This window comes from Schistocerca serialis, chromosome 1 (genome assembly GCF_023864345.2).
Source record: "Schistocerca serialis cubense isolate TAMUIC-IGC-003099 chromosome 1, iqSchSeri2.2, whole genome shotgun sequence".
Lineage (NCBI taxonomy): Eukaryota > Metazoa > Arthropoda > Insecta > Orthoptera > Acrididae > Schistocerca > Schistocerca serialis.
Genome location: NC_064638.1, coordinates 986,941,674 through 986,967,379, shown reverse-complemented (window position 1 = coordinate 986,967,379; position 25,706 = coordinate 986,941,674). Strand labels below are relative to the sequence as shown.

Here is a 25,706-nt window from a genome sequence, read left to right as displayed (position 1 = left end):
GTTGCCCCTAGCCTCCCAGATGTGGGTGCCCTTGGGGACTAGTAAAAGGCATACAAAGAGTTCCTATTCTTAACCATCTGTTTTTAATCCGAATGAAACTTCTTCACACGAAACTAAATCATTTCCTATGGCCTATAACCAAAATTGGGACCGCTAAGGGGGAAAAGCAATACACTGAACGCCATCTACTACATCTATCGCAAAGCATCTTTATGAACTTCAGTTCGAAAAAAATCGATGAAATGACCTGACATGACGTGATGAAAATGGGAGAGATATCCTCCTTCACCACTATGTCTGACCTCCCACCTTCAGTCGCTTCCTCTCTCCCCCTCCCCCCCCCCCTCTCTCTCTCTCTCTCTCTGTCTCTCTCTCTCTGTATCTCTCATCGGTAAAATTGTTCGGTTATCTACATCTAATAACCGAAACCCATCATTCTGTAGATCTTGTTCTGGGGTTATGTAGGTGTGAAATTCTATGTCTATAAAGCTTGAATATTCGTATCTTCAGTATCATTGTCGTCCAATTCTTTTGATTGTACTTATTGCTCTTTCTCACTCGCTCGCTCCCCACTACTGTCGTACCGTCCTCTTTCAACTATAATGACACCGTTTCCCTTCCCATTCTGCCATGATGACAACCCCGCACGGATGGCCCCATTGATCACAGTTTCCACAACGGAACGTACCAAAGATGGACGTTAATTAGGATGCTTCAAATGGCTCTGAGCACTATGAGGCTTAACATCTGAAGTCATCAGTTCCCTAGACTTAGAACTACTTGAACCGAACTAACCTAAGGACATCATAGACATCAAAACCTGAGCCAGGATTCGAACTTGCGGCCTAGCAGCAGCGCGGTTCCGGGCTGAAGAGCCTAGAACCGCTCGGCCAAATAAGGATGCAGTAAGTGGAAAATACAGGCACATCAGTACACGCTGTTAAGTAAAAACACACCCGCCCATCATACTGCCTTTTTACGGAAGATGCACTACGAAGTACTTACTCATTGCTTCCGTATGTATACTGGAACTATTCTCCGAATCACCAAACCCTCATTTCGACGGGGTATATCGTAAGTACGGTGAGAAACAAGGACAAAGAGGTCCGAAAAGACATTCAGTTTGGCCAGTGCCCTGCTGTAGACCGCCAGGGAAGCAAACGCGAGTAAATAAAGTTCGGTTGCAGAAGCTGAATTTTGGAGGCGCCGTCTCTGAATAAAACATGTCGCAATATGTAAATAAAAGCGCTGGCAGGGGCCGCGCTACGCGGCGTCGTTCCACGTATCGTAAAACAATATACGATCGCGTGGAGGCGGGCCGCGGCGCCTGCGTCACTGCTTAGTGCCACATGTGGCACCCCCGCACCTCGCGGCGTCTTCCGGTGCGCGGAAGAGGAGGCCATCCGTCGCGTCAGCGGAACGCGCCAGTTACGCCCCCACAGAGCTGCGAGGAGAAAGGGCAACAGCACGTGCCTTGCCGCACGGCGATCTACGCGTAGCGGTTGGTGTCACAGGCACTTCGCTGTCACTTCCCCGATGCCCTAGAAGCCACTGAGGTGTAATAAATGGTAAACCGATAAAGGAGAAGGGGTCTTCCACTAGATTACTTGGCCCGGGGCGAGATAATAACTATAAACGTTAAGGAGCTCACGACTGTCTTTGGTGTGTATAGCGCACCACAAAAGTAAGGTGTTCTTTAGAAACAACAGACGACAATAAACAGGTGTGTGCATATTATACAGAAATATTCTAGATGATTTCAGAACGAATGTTCATTCTGCAGCTGAGTTTGTGCTGATTTGAAAGTTTTAAACAGATTAAAACTGTGTCGCGGACTGGGACTTTAAATGAGATCCGTCACTTTTCGCGAGGAAGTGTTCTATCCACTGAGTTATTCAGGCGTGTAACGCAAAACCCACCCTTAGGGCTGTACTAACACCAACAGTTCTTTCCTACTTTCCAAACTGCACGGAAGGAAGCTACTCCGACCCCTCCTGCTGGTCTGGTATCCCTGGAAGCGAAGATATTGGTAAAATTTTTTATGGAAGTGTGAGAAGAGCACTGGCAGAAGCAAAACTGTGACGACGAATCGTGAGTCATGTTTGCTCACTCAGCCCGCAGAGCGTGTGCCCCGTATAGGTTTCGTGCACTGATCCTACACATAGTTTTATCAGTCAAGAAGTTTTGTTCAGGATGCTCTTAATTTGTCAAAAACTCTGTGGACGTCTAAAGGCAAAACACCCAGGTAGAAGATTTCTGCTTTTCCTCTGCACGTATTATCGTTTAAAACAGTGCTTTTCCTAGGAGGTCATAGGCTGAATGAAATATATTACAGTTTTCAGCCACTTTGCCAACTGATAAACGACTTCATAATGAGACTTGCTCGGATACACATAAAATGTAAATTAAAAAAAATTAAAAAAAACCTGTCTCACAGAAGTGGCCTACATTCCCATTTTCAATCTTATATTAACAGCAAATCTGAAAAAGCTTTTGGAACTGCTCATCGTACAGCATTAGGTAGTAGGTTACAAAAGAGAAAGTTACCAGACACTCGCTAAATTGCTATTACTCATCCATTCGGATAAAAGCAAATGCAGAGAAGTAAGCAACATGGTCTTACATATTCATTACTGTTGTACGAAAACAGTAGTGAGTTAGTATTCAAATCATTCTCCACCAGGTGTCCTTCGTGGTTCCTAGAAGTTTTTTAAGGGTCATTTGCTCTCGCCTGTATCTGTAACTGGTGTCTTTCTCGAAGAATTTCATTGGCAAAATCTCGTTGGGTTACCGAGCGGAACTAGTCTCCTGCAGGAGGAGTGTGGTACTGTACGTCACTTGACTCCAAAGAGCATCATTTTCATTGACAGTGATAGGCTAGTACTTGTTTATTAGCGGATACCGTTTTACCCGTAACGGAGTGTCGCGACTACAGAGCTAACACTATAGCCTCCTTCATCTCTCGGATTACCAGACGAGTAACAGTGTCATGTCGATGTTGTATTTTGTTCGTGGTAGGATAAATTTATTCCTCTTGCCTGTATGCCATTTGTTTTAACTTGCAATTTCAAAACAAGAGAACCGTTAGTGCTGCTACAAAGCCACAGCTTAACTAAGAAAATCTGGTAGTAAACATTTGTAGAAGGTTAGAGATTTATGTTTTTAGCTCCGGAGCCACCCGCCAGTGTATTAAAATTTAAGAAATATTCTGTAAGGAGCAAACAAATATATAATAATGAGACTCTAGTATGCCCTGATAACACAGAGATCCATTGGATGTCGTAAGCAGTACAGTGCCTACCTAAAATTACAACGTCAAGGCAGATGGAAGCACAGTTCTTCACTAGGCGTACGGGATCTAGTTCCGGTCGGACGCGGCTGTAACCGGAAAAACAACCTTTTAGGATTCCAGAATCTTCCCTGAAAATAAAACGCGTAATTGTATTTCAGACGTACAATGATACGCATGATACTCTGATGGCGAGTGACCATGTGGTACGCATCTTCACCACTTACGGGTGGACGTAATCAATATAACAGTGGTGTAAGTAAGGGAACGATGAGAGCCCATTATTAATACAGAAAATACGCATGCGTACAGCGTACAAACGTAAGCCTATAACTGAACATGCCAATTGAATTATTAGTTGAATGGAAAGCTGAGGGTAAAATTTTTTGTTTGCATAATACAGTAAATACAAAGAGAACGGGTGGTAATGACAGCCCCGGGCGGTAATTGCAGTTTGCCAATGTTTGCCACAGGCAACGTGAAATTTCTCATTATGTCTGCATTTGACCTGTCAGCTTAACCTGGACTCTAACGCTGTGAACTCAAAATAGGCCCTGCAGATTAGTAAACTGAAACTGGATATGTCTTTCGGTTTTTTTTTTCAAATAAAACTATAATTCATTATCTTTGCAAGTGTGTTATCATCATTGTGGCCAGAAGATTAGGGGAAAAATGTCGCTCTGGAAATGTTGCGGGAATTGCTTGAAGTGAACCGAGAAAATTGTACTGTTACTTTACAAACTACATTTCCCCTGACAACGACTAAGGGCTAGAAATATCGTCTTGGTCCACTGCACAGTACTCACGTCATGTGTGTCCTGACGGATGGCATTGTATGTAATTTCGTCCGAACTGTCTCGCCAGACAAAAGATAGGGTGACAGAACATATTCTGCTCACTAATCAAATACCTCCGTACAATAGTAAATTTCAATACAGAAACCATCTGCCTCAGTAGTGAACTTGTCGAATAACGCAGTTCTAATTGAGAGTTTAAGTGGTAAGGTTGCTGAGTTATGATAAGTGGCAGCTTTATTTGTAATAAATGCCCCAGAGAGTGTCTCTGGATACGTGAACACATGGATGACATTTAACGCTCGGGCTGCAAGAGGTTGTTTTAGGAGAGTGCGTCCTCGTTATTTGCAGATGACGTCACTGATGTTCAGATCCAATTAGTCTCCTGTTGTCGGTGGTCCATGAGAGAGCTCTGCGGATGGCGTACATGGTGGATACAGGATGATTTTTTGCGGTGCTCTCGGGTGCGACTTTTCAGCATGAATGAGACAATACGGACAACGGTCTTATCTGCTGTGAACGCTAATTCTAACTCTAAAGTATGCTGTTTTGCATCATATTTAACTTTACGCGAACTGTCGTAATGCAAAAGCTGAATTCTGACCAACAATCTATACTTTGGTATCCATTCCAGAATTATCAATAGCTGTTGTAACCATTTTTCACCCTTCTGTTTCGGTTAAAAAGATTTTTAAAAAAGCAAAACAGAATATTTCATGTAACTTAAATGTTAACAATTCTTTAATTTTCCGTATATTTCTTCCCTCCAGATTCTGTGTAGAAGCTCCTTATTCCTCGCTTTATCAGTCCACCTAATTTTCAACATCCTTTTGTAGCACCACATGTCAAATGCTTCTCTTTTGCTTCAGTTTTTCCACAGTCCATGTTTCACTACCAAACAATTCTGTGCTCCAAACGTACCTATGTTTTATACTAATAGACTTTTCCTGGCCAGAAATTTCCTTCTTGTCAGTGCTGATCTGTTCAGTTTTATTGTCTGTGACATGTCTGAAGAATACTACAGATCTGATTCCAATGCAGTACAGATTCTATGTGGTTAGTAGTCGCAATATAATTTCAATTTGGAACAACATTATCATTCGTTTGCCGTTAGTTCGTTAAGCTATCGTCTCACTGTTTGAAAGTAAAACGTAACGTAACTTTGCTATCATACTTCGCACTAGCTGCGTTCCTTTCAACGTATCGATCTTTACTGACAGGTAGCTAAAGCAAATTTTAAAGCTGTCAGCCACGCAGTGATTTCTTTCAGGAACTTATTTCAAATATTAAAGCAGAGCGGAGTAGCTGTTTCCTTCGCCCAGGTAAAAATCGACTGTAGGACCGTCACGAACATTGGAAACTGTATCAATTTGTATATTTTCTGTTAAACTAAGAAGTTACATACACAACAGCATACAGATTTCATTAGCGACAGTTGACCACTGTAACTTCTGATTGTTGATGAGAAAGTTTTCCAGAGTATTACAGATACCTACTCCTTGCCTTCAGTTATTAATCATTTACAGACTGTCAGGTCCAGTTTAGAGTAATCAAACATCACATACTCAATAAAATTTATGCAGTTAATGTTTATATTCGAAAGTAGTGTAGTTACGGCACTTCAGGTCACGGCATACGACGAATGGTTACACACAGCTGTCAGTAAACGTAAAGTTACACCCTGTAGTCACACAGACAAGAAGTTAACACACGTTAAACTTAACGAAGTATCTGATTCTCATTTCAAGGTTCGGTGTTGGACACTGAGTCCGTCCTGAGATTTGTCCTCTTGCTTATTGCGGCCTTCACTTGCGGCACTGCTTTTGTACTCATATATTTATAGAATACCAATCTGCCGTACGATGATGACACCCCATTAAAACACAGCTGTTCTGGAAACATGCTTGGTAAGTTAATTCACAGTTGGTAAGAAGATAGTGAATTTCGACTTTAAATGAGTCCATATCTTGGGAAGATGAATACTGGTCATACCACCAATGTGCTAAGCGTTGGACGCATTGGATAACAAGAAAATGCTCGAGGCACTAGAACTGTCAGCCCATACTATTGGAAAGTGCAGGACGTTAAACCATTTATCGAAGGAGCCGGGCTGCATTGAGCCTTGGCCTGCGAATGCAGGTGAACATTCCAACTTCTCTTGCATCACAACAACGAAGTGATAAAAAACAGAAGGACATCATGTATGAAGACTTTATGGGTGTATTTCTCGAAAAGGCACTCGGTACCAGCAGTGCAAACACCCTATTAGCTACGGCACTAAATATTCCCAAAGCTCCTTGGGTTGCGTGTCTGTACCAACCCGCTTCCAGATTTAGCAGTCTAATAATTCTCTGCCGACCATGAACCAGTTTGTATCTTCTGAGTCGTTTTCCGTCCTCCTGTGGTGACAATGGATAGGGGTCGTCCTGCTCAGTGGGGTACTAGATACACAAGCAAATGTCGGCTTGTCCGTAACTATATGTTACGCATTGCAAACTACAATAATCATTATATCATGAGGCGTTAGAATTCTGAGCTTAAGAACTACTCGTTGAGCTCCCAGATTAACGGTGGAAGTAATACTAATGAATACAATATAGCTTTCATGTGCTTGGAAGCCGTCAGTTGCAGTGTTGCCACCACACGCAGTAATGCAGCGATATCTTTTGTATTTTCCAGGTGTCATTAGACACTGTAATAGTAACTACGTTCCTCCTTCATAAAACTGAATCAAGAGTAAGGTGAAGGATTGAATGAAACCTCATGCATCCGCAGACATAGGAACGGCTGTAAATTTAGAAGGGCTCCAGTTGAGAAAGAAGAGTCTCGAATGGAAGTGTAAATCCACAATGTTAAGCAATGCTAAGGTATTAAGTTCCACACATTCACAATCAGTAGGATGGTCAGCATAAAGAGGGCGCAGAGTCGGCATATCTCTGTTGATGGCATAACGCTCGCCATACGTATTCCATCATCAAACCAACACTGACAGGTAGTGCGACAGACACCGCCAATCGCGGAGTCCCACGCAGGTGAGGGCTGAACTCCGAGACTGAACGGGGAACTTACCCGCTAGTGGTCTCTCTCAGCGCTCCGTTGTACAGGCATCTTTGGACATCGAAATCCGAGGCAGTCGATATTGTCCATACTCAGATGGATGTTGTCAGTTCATATAACCACTTTAAGGAGTCCACGTCTAGGGTGCTGTGAGACACCTGTTTACTGCTATCGAAGACGTCAGCACAACATCGGCGCCCAACTCTGTGGAGAGTCATGAATATGACATTGCGCTCTGCTGGTGGCTTGGCTTGCTGCATGCGTGTGACTTGGCACTGGTAGCGAGGCACGTCCTCAAGCTTCTGTAACTATTCTACGAGTGTTCGATCGCATGACGAAACGGGAGTATTAAAGTCAACAACCCAATGAAGAGAGCTGAAACTAGACTGAACACCGTGAGAGTTATTCTGCTTGCTTAATCTACTTTTATGTTTGTTCTGTGCAACAAGCGGTGCGTGAACACACACATAAAATATTTCTACTCTTATATTTGTTTTCTGCAACCAGCGTTGAGTGAACACATTTATAAACAATTTGACTGTTACGCGGACAAGGATATCAGCTGAAATACGGAGAGTTAAAGTATGTCCTAGTAATAGTTATTATTAATGATGCTCTTATACAGCTGCATGACCAGTTATTATAATACTTCTAGATTAAATGTATTTTCTCATGAAGTAAGTGAGCTATGTCTTCCACTTATTTTCGTCTCTACTCTGATATTTGATCTATATTTTCTGGTCTACACAATATTTTCGTCCACGTTTTCACAATGACCCGAGAAACGCTAAATACTTCACAGATTTGTTCATTACTTCAAACATGTGTATTTTATTAATTCCACATATTGATGTTTTGCTACTTTAATGGCGACGAATTTCTGATTGTTGTTATTACTCCTAAACCTCAGAAGAAAAACACATTTCGGGAGGAAGGTGAACGAACATTTTCTACGCCGGTAGTCTGACTACTATTTAAGGACCGATGGGCGAAGGAAATACTTTATATGGCAGCATTAGTGATAGAATATATACATCACAAGACGTCAGAATTTGGAAGTAAGTAAGACTAGTGTTTAACGTTCCGTCGACAAAGAGGTCATTCGAAACGGAGCACAAGGTCGGATTATAAAGGGGTGGGGAAGAAAATCGAGCGTGCCCTTTGAAAGGGACCATCCCAGACATTGACTTAAATATTTAGGAAAATCACGGAAAACCTTTATCTGGATTTGAAACGTCGTCGTCCCAAATGCGAGTCCTGTACGCTAACCACTGCGCCACCTCGCTCGGTGGCGGATCTTGGAGAACTTCTTATTTTTACATGTGTGTCTCAGTTGACTGGCGAATTCTGTTGCTAGGCGAGCAAAAAATGCATCGTTAACTTCTCTTTAACTTTACGGCCTCAGAAGAAAAACCTTGTAGTGTGACAGATGAACCAAATAATTCTTTACACGTTGACGCTAACAAGTATCTCAAGAAACGCACAGGCGAAGTTTTTGGTGCTGTTGCTAACTAGCAGAGGAGAACTCACGGACCAACACGACGAAATCATCCAAGAAAGCGCCAAGAACGTTATGGCTGGAATATAAGCATTTGGGTACCTGTGGGCTGGGCCCCTACACGTACGGTCTCTCACCGCAGCTTTTGTTACATCACACATGCAGTCCAGTGTCAAGTTTTTTTTTATATATTGGGTTTTTACGCTTTGATCAGCATACGAAAAGGTGACTTACATGTTTTATTGAAGGACGACTTCCATGTCTAATAAGGTAAGGTGTTTGGCACCTGAGGATGTTACTTACAGTCACGAAACAAGTTGTGAATCAATAGGAGATCAAAAAATCATCTCATAGCAGCGACTGCGGTAATTTATATATTCAAATAAATTTCTGTAGCTGTAACTGTCCCACTCATTTCGTGCTCTGAAAGTAGTGTGTGTCTATGTGACTGATGAAGACTAATACATTCAGCCTGACACACGGAAAGCCGCGAAATATAGCACACAGTTTGCTTTGTGAATTCCGTAAGTTTGCAGATGTAAAATGTAACGTATTCGCAGTTGCTAATTCTAACAGCCATCAGCTTTGTAAGGCAATGACGACAGCGAAAATTTGTACCGGACTGAGACACGAGTTTGTATTTCCTGCTTTACGCGAACGCTCGCCGTAACCACTCTGACTATCCACACACGACCGACGGCCAAACCCAGACTTCCATACGGCGTCGTTTCCGTGTGTCCGAAGGACACTGCTTCGTTCTTTGCGAACAACACATGCACTGCAGTGTCGTTCTAGATATAAATTTAGCCCTGTTAACGATGCTTTTCTTTCTCCTCAACAATCTTCCCGCATATAGTGTTAAGGAAACCTTAGACTACCTTTAGTTGACAAGCCGGTAATTCGCAGTCTTTATTCCATATTTTGAGGGAACGGATGTAGAGCACCTGTAATTGGGAAGAGTCTACCGTGTAGTGGCTTTGACGGCTGGTTGTGGTGACCTCGAGTATCCACTTAGAACGATGTACTATAGGCAGCAGTGCTACACTGTATGGTCACTCGAGAACTGCGCGGTTGGTCGATGGGAGACTGCTGAACCACCATCCAGGTGATCGCAACGACTGTCAGCTACTGTATATCGCCGTGGTAACATCGTACTGTCATTCTCACGGAATTTCAAGCGTCTGTAGAGCACCGTGATCATAATTTCGACGGCATGGGAATTCGTTCGCATTTATATGTTTAACAATATGAACAGTCCCGTGAGGGGTTTTAGGTCCCCACGTGGCGGATAGCGGTACGCTCACCAGGGTGACAACAATGGGACAGAGCAGATTAGCGGCCAACATGGATTGCGGACCATAATGAGTAGCTGCTCTCTTGCGGAGAGAGAGCACCCTCAAAGGCTAAGGGAGATAAACTAGACAGAAAACATCTGTGAGTTCGATTACAATCAGGGGAGGGGCCCGCCCATTGGGATAGGGTGTATGGACCGATAACCCGTGAACCCGAAGCTAGCATATCACAGGAGCTTCAACAGAGAGTACCAATAATCGGGGCCGGCCGCTGTGGCTGAGCGGTTCTAGGTGCTTCAGTCCGGAACCGCGATGCTGCTACTGTGGCAGGTTCGAATCCTGCCTCGGGCATCGATGTGTGTGATGTCCTTAGGTTAGTTAGGTTTAAGTAGTTCTAAGTCTAGGGGACTGTTGATCTCAGATGTTAAGTTCCATAGTACTTGGAGCCATTTGAACCATTTTGAACTAGTAATCGGACGGATTTAAAAATAGCAACTTTGGCGATTAAACTGGTAACACGAATAGGATTCTGGAAAGTGAGAACAAGGAGACAAACAGGGAAACAAAAGGAGTAGTACAAGACATGAAACGGAACAGATTACAAATTTTAGGATTAAGTGAACCAAGAATAACTGGATTTGGAGAAAAAAAGAATAAAGGGCATATCCGTCCTTTATTATTGAAGAAGGAATAAAATCCATAGTGAAGGAGTCACATTAGCACTAGACCGGAAAGCCACGCAGTCTCTGGTAGCGTGGCACTCAATTAATGAGAGACTCACAGTCGCTCGCTTTGCAACGATGGTAGGGCCAGTGACCATTTTACAATGTTACGCATCAACAGAATTGCCTGAGGATGAAGAGAAAGGCAAGTTTTATAGCAAACTTCAAGATGCACTACAAAATAGTCGAAAAAGAGATATCTTCTTATTGATGGGTGACTTCAATTCAAAAACTGGGAATGACAACCATGGGATAGAGCATATTATAGGGCAACATGGGTTGGGGCCCGTGATGAGAATGGTGAACGTCTCATAGAATTGTGCGGTATGTTTAACCTGATCATTGAAGGTTCTATTTAGCCCAATAAACAGTGTCATGAAGTGTCGTTGGTTTCATCAAACGGCAGAACGGAGCACCAGATAGACCACTTTGGAGTTTCCAGGACTTGGCGAAGATCACTCCTACTCGTGAGGAATAAAACTGGAGCAGATCTTGGTAGCAATCGCCACTTTATGATAGCAACAGTCTGTCTAAAATAGATGCACACAATAGACATTGCGGGCAGTAGAGGATTAGGTTTAATTTTGGGACGTCCGAGAGGAGTGGTCTACCCAATGGAGAAATCGTTTTGCAGTGCTTAGCAGAGGAATCGAAGAGAACGACTCTCTACTCTGTAGGAATCAGCATGGATTTCGAAAAACACGATCGTGTGAAACCCAGCTCGCGCTATTCGTCCATGGTACTCAGAGGGCCATAGATACGGGTTCCCAGGTAGATAGGGTGTTTCTTGACTTCCGCAAGGCGTTCGCTACAGTTCCCCACAGTCGTTTAATGAACAAAGTAAGAGCATATGGACAATCAGACCAATTGTGTGATTGGATTGAAGAGTTCCTAGATAACAGAACGCAGCATGTCATCCTCAATGGAGAGAAGTCTTCCGAAGTACGAGTGATTTCAGGTGTGCCGCAGCGGAGTGTTGTAGGACCGTGGCTATTCACAATATACATAAATGACCTTGTGGATGGCATCGGAAGTTCACTGAGACTTTTTGCGGATGATGCTGTGGTATATCGAGAGGTTGTAACAACGGAAAATTGTACTGATATGCAGGAGGATCTGCAGTGAATTGACGCATGGTGCAGGAAATGGCAATTGAATCTCAATGTAGACAAGTGTAATGTGCTGCGAATACATAGAAAGAAAGATTCCTTATCATTTAGCTACAATATAGCAGGTTAGCAACTGGAAGCAGTTAATTCCATAAATTATCTGGGAGTACGCATTAGGAGTGATTTAAAATCGAATGATCATGCAAAGTAAATCGTCGGTAAAGCAGATGCCAGACTGAGATTCTTTGGAAGACTCCTAAGCAAATGCAATCCGAAAAGAAAGGAAGTAGGTAACAGTACGCTTGTTGGCCCACTGCTTGAATACTGCTCAGCAGTGAGGGATCCGTACCAAATAGGGTTGATAGAAGACATAGAGAAGATCCAACGGAGAGCAGCGCGCTTCGTTACAGGATCATTTAGTAATCGCAAAAGCGTTACGGAGATGATAGATAAACTCCAGTGGATGACTCTGCAGGAGAGAGTAGCTCGGTACGGGCTTTTCTTAAAGTTTCGAGAACATACCTTCACCGAGGAGTCAAGCAGTATATTGCTCCCTCCTACATATATCTCGCGAAGAGACCATGAGGATAAAATCAGAGAAATTAGAGCTCACACAGAGGCATACCGACAATCCTTCTTTCCACGAACAATACGAGACTGGAATAGAAGGCAGAACCGATAGAGGTACTCAAGATACCACCCACCACACACCGTCAGGTGGCTTGTAGAGAATGGATGTAGATGTAGATGTAAATGGACGACATTGAGCATCAGTGGGAGCCAGTGAAAAAGGCCTGTTCACGGACTGCTGAAGAAATTCTCGGAACAAAGGACCACGGCAGACAAGAATGGTTCTCTGGCCATACTTGTGATGCAATACAGCAGAGGATAAAAGTAAAACTCCGGCTACATTGCACACAAGGAAGTAAAAGAAGAAATTCTAGAGGAACTCTGCAAATTAAATAGGATGGTGAATAGGAGTTAAAGAAAAGATATGAGGATCTTCATAAAAAATTTAGTAACTAAAGCGGAGGCAATAGCTAACAGGGGAGATAGCAAGACCCTATATAACTTCACAATGAATCAGTCAAATATGAAATTTCGGGCTGGTATGCTAACCATGGACAAGCAAAGAAAGCTACTCTCAAATAGATAAAATCAAGTGCAGAGGTGGAACTAACATTTTGGGAACCTTCGGAATCAGCTGAATGTAGACGGAGAAGATATGTCAATTAACGTAGAACTGCTATCCGAAGAATAAATCGCTAAAGCAGCCAAATACATAAAAAACGGAAAAGCACTGATGACAGCCAAATTAGCGATTGATTGGAACAAAGGCATCCTCGTCAAGGTCCCCAAGATAGCAGATCTATCGGTTTGTGATAATTGGAGAGGCTGTGAATCCCAAGCAAGATCCTCTCGCGAATAATACTAAATTCGATAAAAACGTATATACACAAGAAAATAGGAAGAGAACAAGCAGGATTCAGGGAAGGCTGCTCTTGCATTTACCAGAGAATAGTAGCGGAACTTTCATACGAATACCAATCACCGCTTTACCTGCTGTTGGTAGACATTGAAAAAGAATCCGACACTGTAATTAGAACAAAAATATAGGGCTCAGTGCAAAGTTTTGAAATTCCCAAGAAAATTATTTCTCTTACCAGTGCACGTATGAAAACTACTAGTGCCAAGTTTAACATCAAGTCCTGCTTTCAGATCAAATAGCAGTGAAAGCAGCAGGTAAGCAAGGCTGCATGCTGTCGCCGATACTATTTAACATAGTACTACTTATTGTAATGACACAAGCAATAGATAAAGTGAGATGAATAAAATTGAGCAATGGAACAAACCCAGAAGACCTAGATTTAGCAGAGGACCTCTGCCTTCTACCCCTTAGCTTCAACGACATGAAAGAAAAACAATAAGATCTGAAATCTGCGTGGAAGAATCTCGGCTTGAAAATTAATGCCGAAAAACAAAAAATATACGGGCAAATAATAACAACACCGCACAGCTTAAACCTAAAGGCTCCAGGTAATCGAAAAGGTGGATAAATTTGGCTACCTTGAAAGCATGAGTACACCATGTGCAGGTTGGTTCAACAGCCGCATCAACAAAGCCAAAGGCACTTTTACAACTGTCCGCTCTACGTAAAGTCTGTGTTCCTATACGGGTGTGAAACATGGAAAATGACGAATCGCATAATCCATAAGCTGCAGATATTCAACAACACGTATTTGAGGAACATCCTTGGGATATGGTGACAAAGTGTCATATCTAATGAAACACTTTGGGAAGGAATCAGTCAGAAGCCAACTGAATTGCAAATAAGAAGCAGGAAGTGGCAATATTTACGACATACACCTTGGAGACTTACAAAATGAACACATTGCGAAGGAAGCACTTCATTGGATCCCACAGAGACGACGGAGACGAGGCAGGCCCAGGATGACGCGGAGACGATCAGTTGAAGCAGAAGGTCAACAGCAAGGAATAGTATGGGAAGTGGTGAAAAAACTAGCAGAAGTCAGAACAAGATGGCTATCCTTTGTCGTAGTTCTACGCTGCATATAAGAAAGTTAAAAAAATTATTGATAGTAATAACACTAACAATGGCAATTAGTAGTTGGTTGAAATAAACAGGTTACTATTTAATCATTTTATGTGCTTGTAAACCAATTTCATTTGCGTTTGTAGATACTGATTTGTGTTTTCCGTCTCAATTCTCATTCTCGTAGTTTTAGTTTGCCTATGTATTCATTCTACAAGATGTAAAATCGCAGGAATGTAACAACACGAAAAACACAAGAATGTATTGTAGTGTAAAAATAAATAGGAAGTGAAGTAAGTACATGAGAATGATTGAAATAGTAAGGTGTTCATAGACGACAGTTAAAAAAATAAAATAAAAAAATGGAAATATGTTGCAACACATAAACAAATTTTTAATCTTACAAAATTGGAAAAATACATCTGATTTTCTAATGGAATTCTCTCTCTTACCACTCAGGACGTCTCAATTACAGTCGTATCTGTAGAACTTCTAATAAGAGTATCGGGTGAACTACCAGTCATTCTTCTCTTTACTAGGCGTTCTTCATTGTCTAACATTTGCCAATACTGTGCGGCATCCGAGACCTTAGAGCAAGACCTGTTGTTAACTGCCCACAGAGGACTTTGGGCTGCGAGGTTTCCTTTCAGTAGAGGCCCCCGTGTTTCCACCGGTGGCGTTGCCAATACCAGTCTTAAAGCGGACGGGCCACTTGGCTCACAAAAGCCGGCGTGTTGCGTAAAGCAAACCAGCTTACTGAATAACTGATGCTAAGCCCCAGGAAAGGACCGCCTTTTCCAGAGCGGGCGCTGCCTGCCGCCGGCTTAGGGTGACTTACGTAACGCTGTGTCCCGCCAGCCCACCGCCAGAGGCAAGGACAGGCTTACTGACCGCCGGATCGTCAGTCTGGCCAGACCCTGGTGCCGTCACTCGGTACAGCCGCTGATTGTGAGAGATGGGAGAAAAGTTATTATAACGAAAGCCTTTAATATTCTGCGCATTCTCCGCCTATATTCGCAGTGATCCTGTCATTACAGAGTCTAAAGTTTCTGCTATCTGTAAAAATATTTTGATTGACCAACATGAATACTATTTAGTCCATAACTCCATCTGAAATCCACTCTATTTCTACAACCTCTTTCTTTGTAATTTAACTTGCACCTAGTAGATTTCTTTCGAGTTCTTTGAGCCTCTTTATTCCTCCCGTACACGTCTTGTCAGTTTTTATGTGAATCCTACTTTGCTCCACGTTCCTTCTTGAATAAGTCACTGTCATAGAGTTCTTTATATGTGACGACATCTTTTTAAAGATCCCACCTATTTCGAACAACCAGGGCCCCTTCTTTTCGTTCTATAAAGTACGTAATAATCCGCTTGGTCAGACTAGTTGGTCTCATTCGTGCTTTATGCCCGAGAAACAAAAAGTCCTCTTCTATGCTCTCTTTGGTAGTATCTGTTATTCCTGGCGTTGGTGGTATTCTGTGTTCTGTTGTCGCAATAAATAGTCTAGGAATATCATTTATACTAAATGAATAACCCATAATGAGATGAATTAAGATGTTAACGTTTATTTATCCACGTTTTGTAAAATGTCGACTTTCTCGTTCTTCTCTATTGTTTTCATTTCGTACAGAGCTTACTAGGTGACGGAAATAAGGAAAAATAGCTGAAGTTATTCATCCGGAGAAAGAGGAAACTTCTGAAATCTGATGATATAATTTTGACCTTTACGGGAAGACTTTGGACCCTTCAATGATTCTCATTTAGTACCAGATTTCCAGTTATGGCTTAGTGGCTACGTTGGTGGCTACAGGTCATGTTGTGTCATACAAAATTTACGTGACTAAGCGTAAAAGTATCCGGTAAAGAAGAAAGATTTTTCTACTGCATAGGCTTTAAGGTAAGTACTGTTATTTGTTCTTGCAGTGTAACATCAGAAATTTGCAGCGGATGAATGAGAGTATGACTGCTCTTTTGGTACTGATTTGATCCGTTGTGATAGTTATAGCGAATAACCCTTAACCAGCCTGGTCAGTCTTGAAATTTCAGAAAAATACGTTTACAACAGAACAGATGTTCCGTTTATGAAGCATTCTACTGTTAGTGACCCACTCATTACAGTTCATTAATTTACACGTATGTAGTCACAGTTACTAACGTCAGTAGATAGCCTAATTTTCTTCACTATATATGATATATCAGGGGTAAAATGGGTATCTGGATGTATGTCAAAAAGAAATATTAAGGAAACCTGCTTCTATTTTTCTCTGCAACCATATGCTGCTGTAGAAAAACGATTTTGGCTTTGTTTGCCGTTCTTATGTACATACTGAATCGATCGCTTCGCCACTCTGCTATATTGTACTTCCAGGACTTGTTTCACGTGCATCTGAGGGTGAGTTTGCTTTAAAATTGTGGCCAATCAATACGTATAGGATCGACAGCTAGCTTCCAAATGTGGACATTCTGCTACTATTTTGCTTCGTACGGGACTGTAAATGGTAGACTTAAGATTTAGAGCTTACAAACGTACGTGATGTTTGTTTAATTAAAGAGCCTGGAATTAATTACAAGCTGTCTGTTGGCCAATATGGCAATCACCATTTACGTTACTGATGTTAAAGGGTCCGCTAAAGATATGTTGTTTGCCGTTTACGTTACGGTGACAATCACTTGCTGCAGATATTCCTTACTTATGGCACTTGAAAACATAAGATTCAAATTTCAAAATAACGTGGCTCGAATTAGTTATGAAACCACAATGTACGAGGAAGAAAAACCGGCATGAATAATGTTTCAACTTATTTCCACTTCTTTTCGTACAAGAAACTATATGAATACCATATAAGAAGGAAAGTTAGTACCGAGAGCGTTATGTTAAGCTTTCGAGACTATTCAGCATTCCCCATAAATACGTCCATACTTCAACACCTGACCTGCTGCCCAGACGAAAATAAACATTAATGGTTTGGTCTTGCCACAAGTACTTGGAGGTACTAACCAACCTAAAAAAATCGACTTGTAATAGCTATAGTTATTAGTTTGCAAATGGCTAAAGTACTGATGGAATGTTTTTCAGTTCACAGCCTCAGTCACCAATAAAACTATCGGCACCAATACTTGTTGCAGTGGCTGTGCGAAATCTTTTTCAGACCCAAGCAAATTTTAAGATGTAGCTGTACCTGTTACTGCGAGATGTGGATCCAGTGTTTGATTATACACTCCTGGAAATGGAAAAAAGAACACATTGACACCGGTGTGTCAGACCCACCATACTTGCTCCGGACACTGCGAGAGGGATGTACAAGCAATGATCACACGCACGGCACAGCGGACACACCAGGAACCGCGGTGTTGGCCGTCGAATGGCGCTAGCTGCGCAGCATTTGTGCACCGCCGCCGTCAGTGTCAGCCAGTTTGCCGTGGCATACGGAGCTCCATCGCAGTCTTTAACACTGGTAGCATGCCGCGACAGCGTGGACGTGAACCGTATGTGCCGTTGACGGACTTTGAGCGAGGACGTATAGTGGGCATGCGGGAGGCCGGGTGGAAGTACCGCCGAATTGCTCAACACGTGGGGCGTGAGGTCTCCACAGTACATCGATGTTGTCGCCAGTGGTCGGCGGAAGGTGCACGTGCCCGTCGACCTGGGACCGGACCGCAGCGACGCACGGATGCACGCCAAGACCGTAGGATCCTACGCAGTGCCGTAGGGGACCGCACCGCCACTTCCCAGCAAATTAGGGACACTGTTGCTCCTGGGGTATCGGCGAGGACCATTCGCAACCGTCTCCATGAAGCTGGGCTACAGTCCCGCACACCGTTAGGTCGTCTTCCGCTCACGCCCCAACATCGTGCAGCCCGCCTCCAGTGGTGTCGCGACAGGCGTGAATGGAGGGACGAATGGAGAAGTGTCGTCTTCAGCGATGAGAGTCGCTTCTGCCTTGGTGCCAATGATGGTCGTATGCGTGTTTGGCGCCGTGCAGGTGAGCACCACAATCAGGACTGCATACGACCGAGGCACACAGGGCCAACACCCGGCATCATGGTGTGGGGAGCGATCTCCTACACTGGCCGTACACCACTGGTGATCGTCGAGGGGACACTGAATAGTGCACGGTACATCCAAACCGTCATCGAACCCATCGTTCTACCATTCCTAGACCGGCAAGGGAACTTGCTGTTCCAACAGGACAATGCACGTCTGCATGTATCCCGTGCCACCCAACGTGCTCTAGAAGGTGTAAGTCAACTACCCTGGCCAGCAAGATCTCCGGATCTGTCCCCCATTGAGCATGTTTGGGACTGGATGAAGCGTCGTCTCACGCGGTCTGCACGTCCAGCACGAACGCTGGTCCAACTGAGGCGCCAGGTGGAAATGTCATGGCAAGCCGTTCCACAGGACTACATCCAGCATCTCTACGATCGTCTCCATGGGAGAATAGCAGCCTGCATTGCTGCGAAAGGTGGATATACACTGTACTAGTGCCGACATTGTGCATGCTCTGTTGCCTGTGTCTATGTACCTGTGGTTCTGTCAGTGTGATCATGTGATGTATCTGACCTCAGGAATGTGTCAATAAAGTTTCCCCTTCCTGGGACAATGAATTCACGGTGTTCTTATTTCAATTTCCAGGAGTGTAGATGGAGGGAGGGATGGGTCACATTTTCTTACAGTCTCTCTCCCCACTCCGACCTCCAAAAGTCTCAGTTACTGTTCACATATCTTTTAACACGGCACAGATGTCTACGTTATAATAATAACAAGATTAAAACTTTTTAATTCAACAACTGATTTACATGAGTGAGTGCACTCCCTTAGCATAACTTATAAGAAATTTCATTTCAGAGATTTGCAGCATTTGAAAAACATTTGTCCAAAAATGTTGAAAAGTGCGTGGGACATGAAGTTGACGTGAGAAATACAACTGCAACAAACTGTAAAATTTTTTACAACATTGAATCTTACATAATATAAAATCAGAGTGCGCTTTCACAAGTATCAATATCTTACAGAATGCAACGATTACGAACACAGGTCTGCAGAATATGTGAGAGCAAGAATGAGGGAAACACTTTTTCTGTCAATTATTTCCGCACGCGTTCCAGACGCCTACTTTTGTAATTTTTATTATTCGTGGAGCAGATGTTCTTCCCTATCTGTCTCAGATCATTCTACTTCCTGCTATTCACCGGTTCTACACGTGGACTCTAAATGTATCGGCATTGTAGTCAACAGCAGGTTAGCTTGCGAACGTTCCCCACAGGTGGTCAGGACGCATGTCTATCCGTGTGGACATGGAATTTTATAGAATTCCTCGGCATTTTTTCAGGCTCTCCATTCTTACGCTGCTATATTCTTTGCAGGTTATTTAAGAAATTGGGAAATATGTATATGTAAAAACATAAAACCTTTTAGAAGAGGAGGTAACGTCTTCATGTGTCCTCCCCCTCTCTCCACTCCCTCTCCCCAACCGCTCTGTCCGCGTCTTTTTACAACACCCCTACGAAAGGGACTCTGAAATGAGAATACAACACAATGTCGCTCTTTGAAGCCCAAAAAAACAGAGCAAACGTTACCGTGATGGTGGAAAATCAACATACGCTACCTAATACTGAGACTTTAAATTTGTGAGAGGTGTAAATAGAGGTCGTAGTTTCTACGTTCTTGCACGTTTACTGCCACTAAAGGGCTCATTATGTTGGAAGATTTGTGAAACCTGTGTTGAGGACAACGGTACATACGCACCACAAAACTAAGCTCTCGACACGTTACCACACCTTGACATGGTACTTAGCCTCTCCACTGACCTTGTTGCGCCATTGCTGCTCCGAGTAGTGTGACCACCAGAGCCGTGGTCAGCTGCTGCTGCAGCTGCGCCGCCGGCCGCATACTCGCTACCAGCATCCCACAGCAGACCAGCAGCCACCGCCGATGGCGCCACCACCCTGCAGCATAAACAGGATGGGAGATTAGGACCCATTCTGCACATATCCTGTCTCAGCAGCATGTCACATGCAGAAGTTGAAGTTTTACCACAACTGCAAATCGAAGGGTGAGAATAACCACACTGCATGCCACACGTCTAGTCCATTGTGCTCCACTGAAGGCAGAACAGAGATTTTGCGCGTTAACAAAATCGAGATCGGACGGTGAATAAACGCAGGAGCCAGGAAATCCGTAGAGATTGTCCCCTGTTTGGAGCTTTCATTAACTACATCATGCTAAACAGGTCTCTACGGCTGTCATCACTGAAGAAGTGGCTAACAAACGAATGCTCGGTTTGTTTATAGACTCTGTGAGACTGAAAATATAGAATCAGACTTTGGACAAATATCATCCACACAATTCCGAAGACGCCAAAGGCAGATAAGTGCGCAAACAATCGTACAATCAACTCAACGGCGCAGGCATCAAAATTGCTGACCGGTATAATATACAGGAAGGTGAGCACCGACATCTGCACTGACGTCACAAAAGCCATGGGGAATCTCCTAATGTCGTGGAGAATCTCTTTTTTTCCCGGTCTAGTGCAGCAGCTCGACTTGCCATTGGAACTCAACACCTCGCTGGAAGTCCCCAGCAGAAACACAGGGCCATGCTGCCCCTCCCCTACAACCATCCATAATTGCGAAAGTGTTGCTGGTGCGTGGCACAATTATTCGCTCGAATTCATGAGTCCATGAAGGGCAACAAATCGGCTCCAAGTAGCCTAACAAAAACATTTCCAGTTAATGATCGTACCAGAGGACCCAACCTATTCTACATAAACACACCACAGCCCATTTTGGAGCCACCACCAGCTTGCACAGTGCCTATTTGACAACTTGGAACCACGGCTTCGTGGGATCTGCGCCACACTCAAACCCAGCGATCAGCACTTACCAAATCGGGGCTCATCTGATCAGGTTATGGTTTTCAAGTCGTCTAGGGTCCAACCGGTAAGGCCACGAACCCAGGAGACACGCTGCAGGCGATATCGTGCTGTTATCAAAGGCACTCTCATCGGTCGTCTATTGCCTTAGAACATGAACCCCAGATTTCGCCGCATTTTCCGAACGTTCGTCCCACATTGATTTCTGGGGTTACTTCACGCAATGTCTATTTCTGTTATCGCTGACAACACTACGCGTATGGTGCTGCATACGGCCGTTAAGTGAAAACTGCGTTGTCCGCGGTGAGAGGTAAAGCCTGAAATCTAGTGTTCTCAGCACATTCTTGACACTGTGGATCTCGGAATATTGAATTCCCTAACGATTTCCGAAATGGAGTGTGCCATGCGTCGAGCTCCAACTACCATCCCATGTTCAAAGTCTAATTAATTCCCGTCGTGTGCAATAATCCCGTCGGAAATCTTACCGCGTGAATCACTTGAGTACAAATAACAGTTCCGCCAGTGCATCGCCCTTTTATACCTCGTGTAAGCGATACTGCTGCCGTCTGTATATATGGATATCACTAACCAGTAACTTTTGTCACCTCAGAGCACATATACGTCATACGTTGCAAACCACTGTGAACTGCGTGGCAACCTACCAGTTTTCAGGGCCTCTTACCGTTCCATTTCCATATGGAGCGCGGGAAGAATGCTTAAATGTCATCATCATGCACGCTGTTATTTATGTAATCGCCGCGCGGTGTAGCCGCGCGGTCAGGGGCGTCTTGTCACGGTCCGCGCAGGTCCCCGCTTCGGAGGTTCGAGCATTCCCTCGGGTATGGGTGTATATGTTGTCCTTAGCGCCAGTAAGTTTAAGTTAGATTAAGTAGTGTGTAAGCTTAGGGACCAATGACCTCAGCAATTTGGTCCCATAAAACCTTACCACAAATTTCCCATTTATGTAATCTTGTCCTTACGGTCCGTGTGGGACAGATACATGCTGGGTTGTACTATGTTCCTCGAGTTATCATTCGCAACCGATACTTGATGGTTTCTAGTTGGCTCTCTCGGATAGTTAGCTTCTGTTAGACGATGACCTCTTATGGCTTTAGGGGAGTTAAAGGCAGCAGGGAGACAATTTTCACGTTCCATTTGATCATAAATAAGTACATAGGTTTTTTTGACTTAAAAAAAGTGTTAGACTTTGTAAAACGATGGCAAATTTCCAGAAAAGTAATTACAAGCCAAAGACGAATAGGATATGTTGGATGGAATAAATAGCCTAATGAGTACAGTTTATAGGTCAAGAGGAAAATAGGTGAAAGGCAAAAGTTATTAAGACTAGCAGAAATGAGATTAACGATAAACTTAACTTGAAAATTGGTGACCATGAAGAATGGAATTCTGCTATGGTGGACGCAAAACAACGTATTACAGACGAAGCAAGAATGATGTAGAAAACAGATTAAGCTAAGAGTGGATTCCTACCAAAATAAGTCTTTTAGCATCAAACACTGGTCTTAATTTATGAGAGATATTTCGTTGATTGTATGTTTAGTGCACAACATTGTTTTAGAAGTGTGAAATATGGGAAAGAAAGGAATCAATGCGTTTGTGGTGGACTGATAAGAAATGAGTTACCGAACGGATAGTGCCGTGGTTAGCACAGTGGACTCGCATTCTGGAGGACGATCGTTCAAACCCGCGCCCGGCCATCCTGATTCAGATTTTCCATGATTTCCTAAAGCGCTTAAGGCAAACGTAGGGATGGTCCCTTCCAAAAGGCACTGCCGCTTTCCTTCTCCATACTTCCCTAATCCGAGCTTGTGCTCCCTCTCTAACAACCTCGCCGTCGGTGGGACATTAAACACTAATCAGTTACTGCCAAGAAATGAACTCTCCGCAGAATCGGAAACTAAAAAAACATATGGAAAACACTGAGAAGGGGAAGACATCTATTGTGACATCTACCTTAGAGGGTAAAAATTACGGGAGAAGTCAGAGACTGGAATACATAGAACATGTAACTGAGTACATAGTGAAGACGTGCTCTTTGAGATGAAGAAATTGACAAAGTAGATAATCGTAGCTGTCTGTATCAGACAAGTATCGGGTCCAACACACTGGTATATGCGACCACCAACAGGGGCCAGTCATATCAGATTACCCTTCAAACGAGGTTAGGTTCCAATGAGAAAACTTAATATGATGCGAAAGACTTATTCATCAAATCCTTTCTTCTTCGTTGCGTGATGTAAAAGGTTATGTTTAATGCCAGAAGAAGCCTTATCAAATAAAAAAAATTGCTGTTTTAGATTTGTTTTACCAGGCCAATTTCATAAGACCTCTCTGTGTAGTCACGATTTTAATCAAAAAACACCCGCTATCGTTCAAGCTTATTACTGTCCAATGATCTGGGAAATCAAGATTTAGCTCCTCTTTTTATTTAACGTGGTAGGAGTACATTACCATTATTCACCATTACGAAAGTTCGAAACTACATGCTATCCTATTACTTCTGTGAATATGAACTTACGTAGCTGCAAAACAGTATTTCGTTGCAAATATTTGTTCCATCCGTATCAATTAAACCTGAAACGTTTCGTGAAACGGCTCTGATAGATCGTTGCTAGTTGCTTCATACCTACTTTCACTGCTTACGACAATACGTAATACTTCGAAAGTAATGATTTCTAAAGTAGCATCATTGTCGGCTGCATCTAGATTGGCCGTAAATTGGTTAATAATTTTGTCTGTGCTCTGGGACTGACGGCCGTTGCCGAAAGAAAAAGTTAGACGCATGTGCCTTCATTGTGTTCTCTGTATTCCGCAAATTTTCTTGCTTGTCTTCTAAGATGTGTGTAATTTTCCATCTTATTTTGTTTAATAATGTGACCAGTACGATTAGCTTCTACGACTACACTTGTTAATCCTAATTTTTCCCTCATTATAATTTGGTTGGTGCTTCGTATGGTTCTTCTAACAACGTTCAGTTAACGTTCCTGAGGATCTCTTAACCAAAATGTTTTGGTCGTGGAGTGTTGTGTAATGTAATTTTTGATTCATATCTTTGTGACTTCTGTCCATCACATGAAGTTGTATAACGAGCCTTTTTTGTGCAGCGTAGTATTCCAAGTTGCTACAACTTCCTGGAAAGGCTCAGAAACTTTAATGAGAGAAGTGCCTACCTGATAGTTCTCACAAGCCAAGTAAGATCGTTGAACTCTTTTTTTAGGAATCAATCACGTTATGACATAAGTCCTCCCCTCGTAGAGGCCTTCAGTGTACTCCTTGCACCTATTCATTCTCTCCTCTGCACTTGAAGTGGAGTTACCGTTGCACTCATAATGTTGACACTTTCGCTTTTAATTTTAGCGAAGATAGTTCTGACTTTCAATGGACTAAAAATAACCACCAATCTATTGCAAAATACAGGTTTATTACATCCTGACCATTGTTCCGGCAGTTTTAAAACTGTATTTTCCGAGGTTTGAATCACATAATATCTGTTTCCTATGTGGGAGTCGATAACTGTGTCTAGTGTGTGTGTGTGTGTGTGTGTGTGTGTGTGTGTGTGCGTGTCATTCACTTAATCATGTTTTAAAATACATGATTTAGAAGTAGTAGCCCTCTACTGTAAGCGGCGTTGTCTAAAACTTTTTAAAATACCACACATTTGACAATGGATCCAAGAACGTGTGATGAGGCGCTAACTCCATTAACTCTGTACGTGGCATACTTACGCTCTGTAGGATCCGATGTCACATTATATGTTTGAATGTCGTATGTAAAGAAATCTTTCAAGTGACACACTACATTTTTTTCGATTGAAATTGTAATATTATAAGAAGTTTCAAGACAAAGTGCTGAAGTAGTCAGCTACTAATTTTAAATTTGGTATTTTAAAAGCAATTAAATGCATGACACGCACATGCACTAGACGCCCGATTGATACGATCTGAAACGAGACTCGTCCTACCAGACATCACATTTCCAGTCATCAACAGTCCAGTGTCGGTGATGACAGGCCCAGTCGAGGCGTAAAGCTTTGTGTCGAACAGTCATCATGGGTACACTAGTGGGCCTTTGGCTCCGAAAGCCCACATCGATGATGTTTCGTTGAATGGTTCGCATGCTGACACTTGTTGATGTCCTAGCACTGAAATTTGCAGCAATTTGCGGAAGGGTTGCACTTCTGTCACGTTTAAAGTTTCTCTCCAGTCTTCGTTGGTCCCGTTCTTGCAGAATCTTTTTCGGGCCGCAGCGATGTCGGAGATTTAATGTTTTACCGGTTTCCTGATATTCACGATACACTCGTGAAATTGTCGTACGAGAAAATCCCCATATCAAGCTGATGTGTCCTGTTGCTCGTGCGTCGACTATACACCACGTTCAAACTCCTTCAAATCTTGATAACCTTCCTTTGTAGCCGCAGTAACCGATCTAACAACTGCGCCAGATATTTTTGTCATACATAGACCGACCGCAGCGGCATATTCTGTCTGTTTACACA

General features: G+C 43.0%; 1 protein-coding gene across 1 annotated transcript in view; it reads right to left on the bottom strand.

Moving 5' to 3' along the window:
- The window catches only part of LOC126458640 (discoidin domain-containing receptor tyrosine kinase B-like), a 305,649-nt gene that overhangs the window by 247,813 nt on the left and 32,130 nt on the right, over nt 1-25,706 (bottom strand). Inside the window, exon 2 of the mRNA XM_050095811.1 lies at nt 20,127-20,264. Within this exon, the coding sequence (XP_049951768.1) occupies nt 20,127-20,223 (97 nt within the window). The 5' untranslated portion in view covers nt 20,224-20,264. The remainder of the gene's footprint in view (nt 1-20,126; nt 20,265-25,706) is intronic.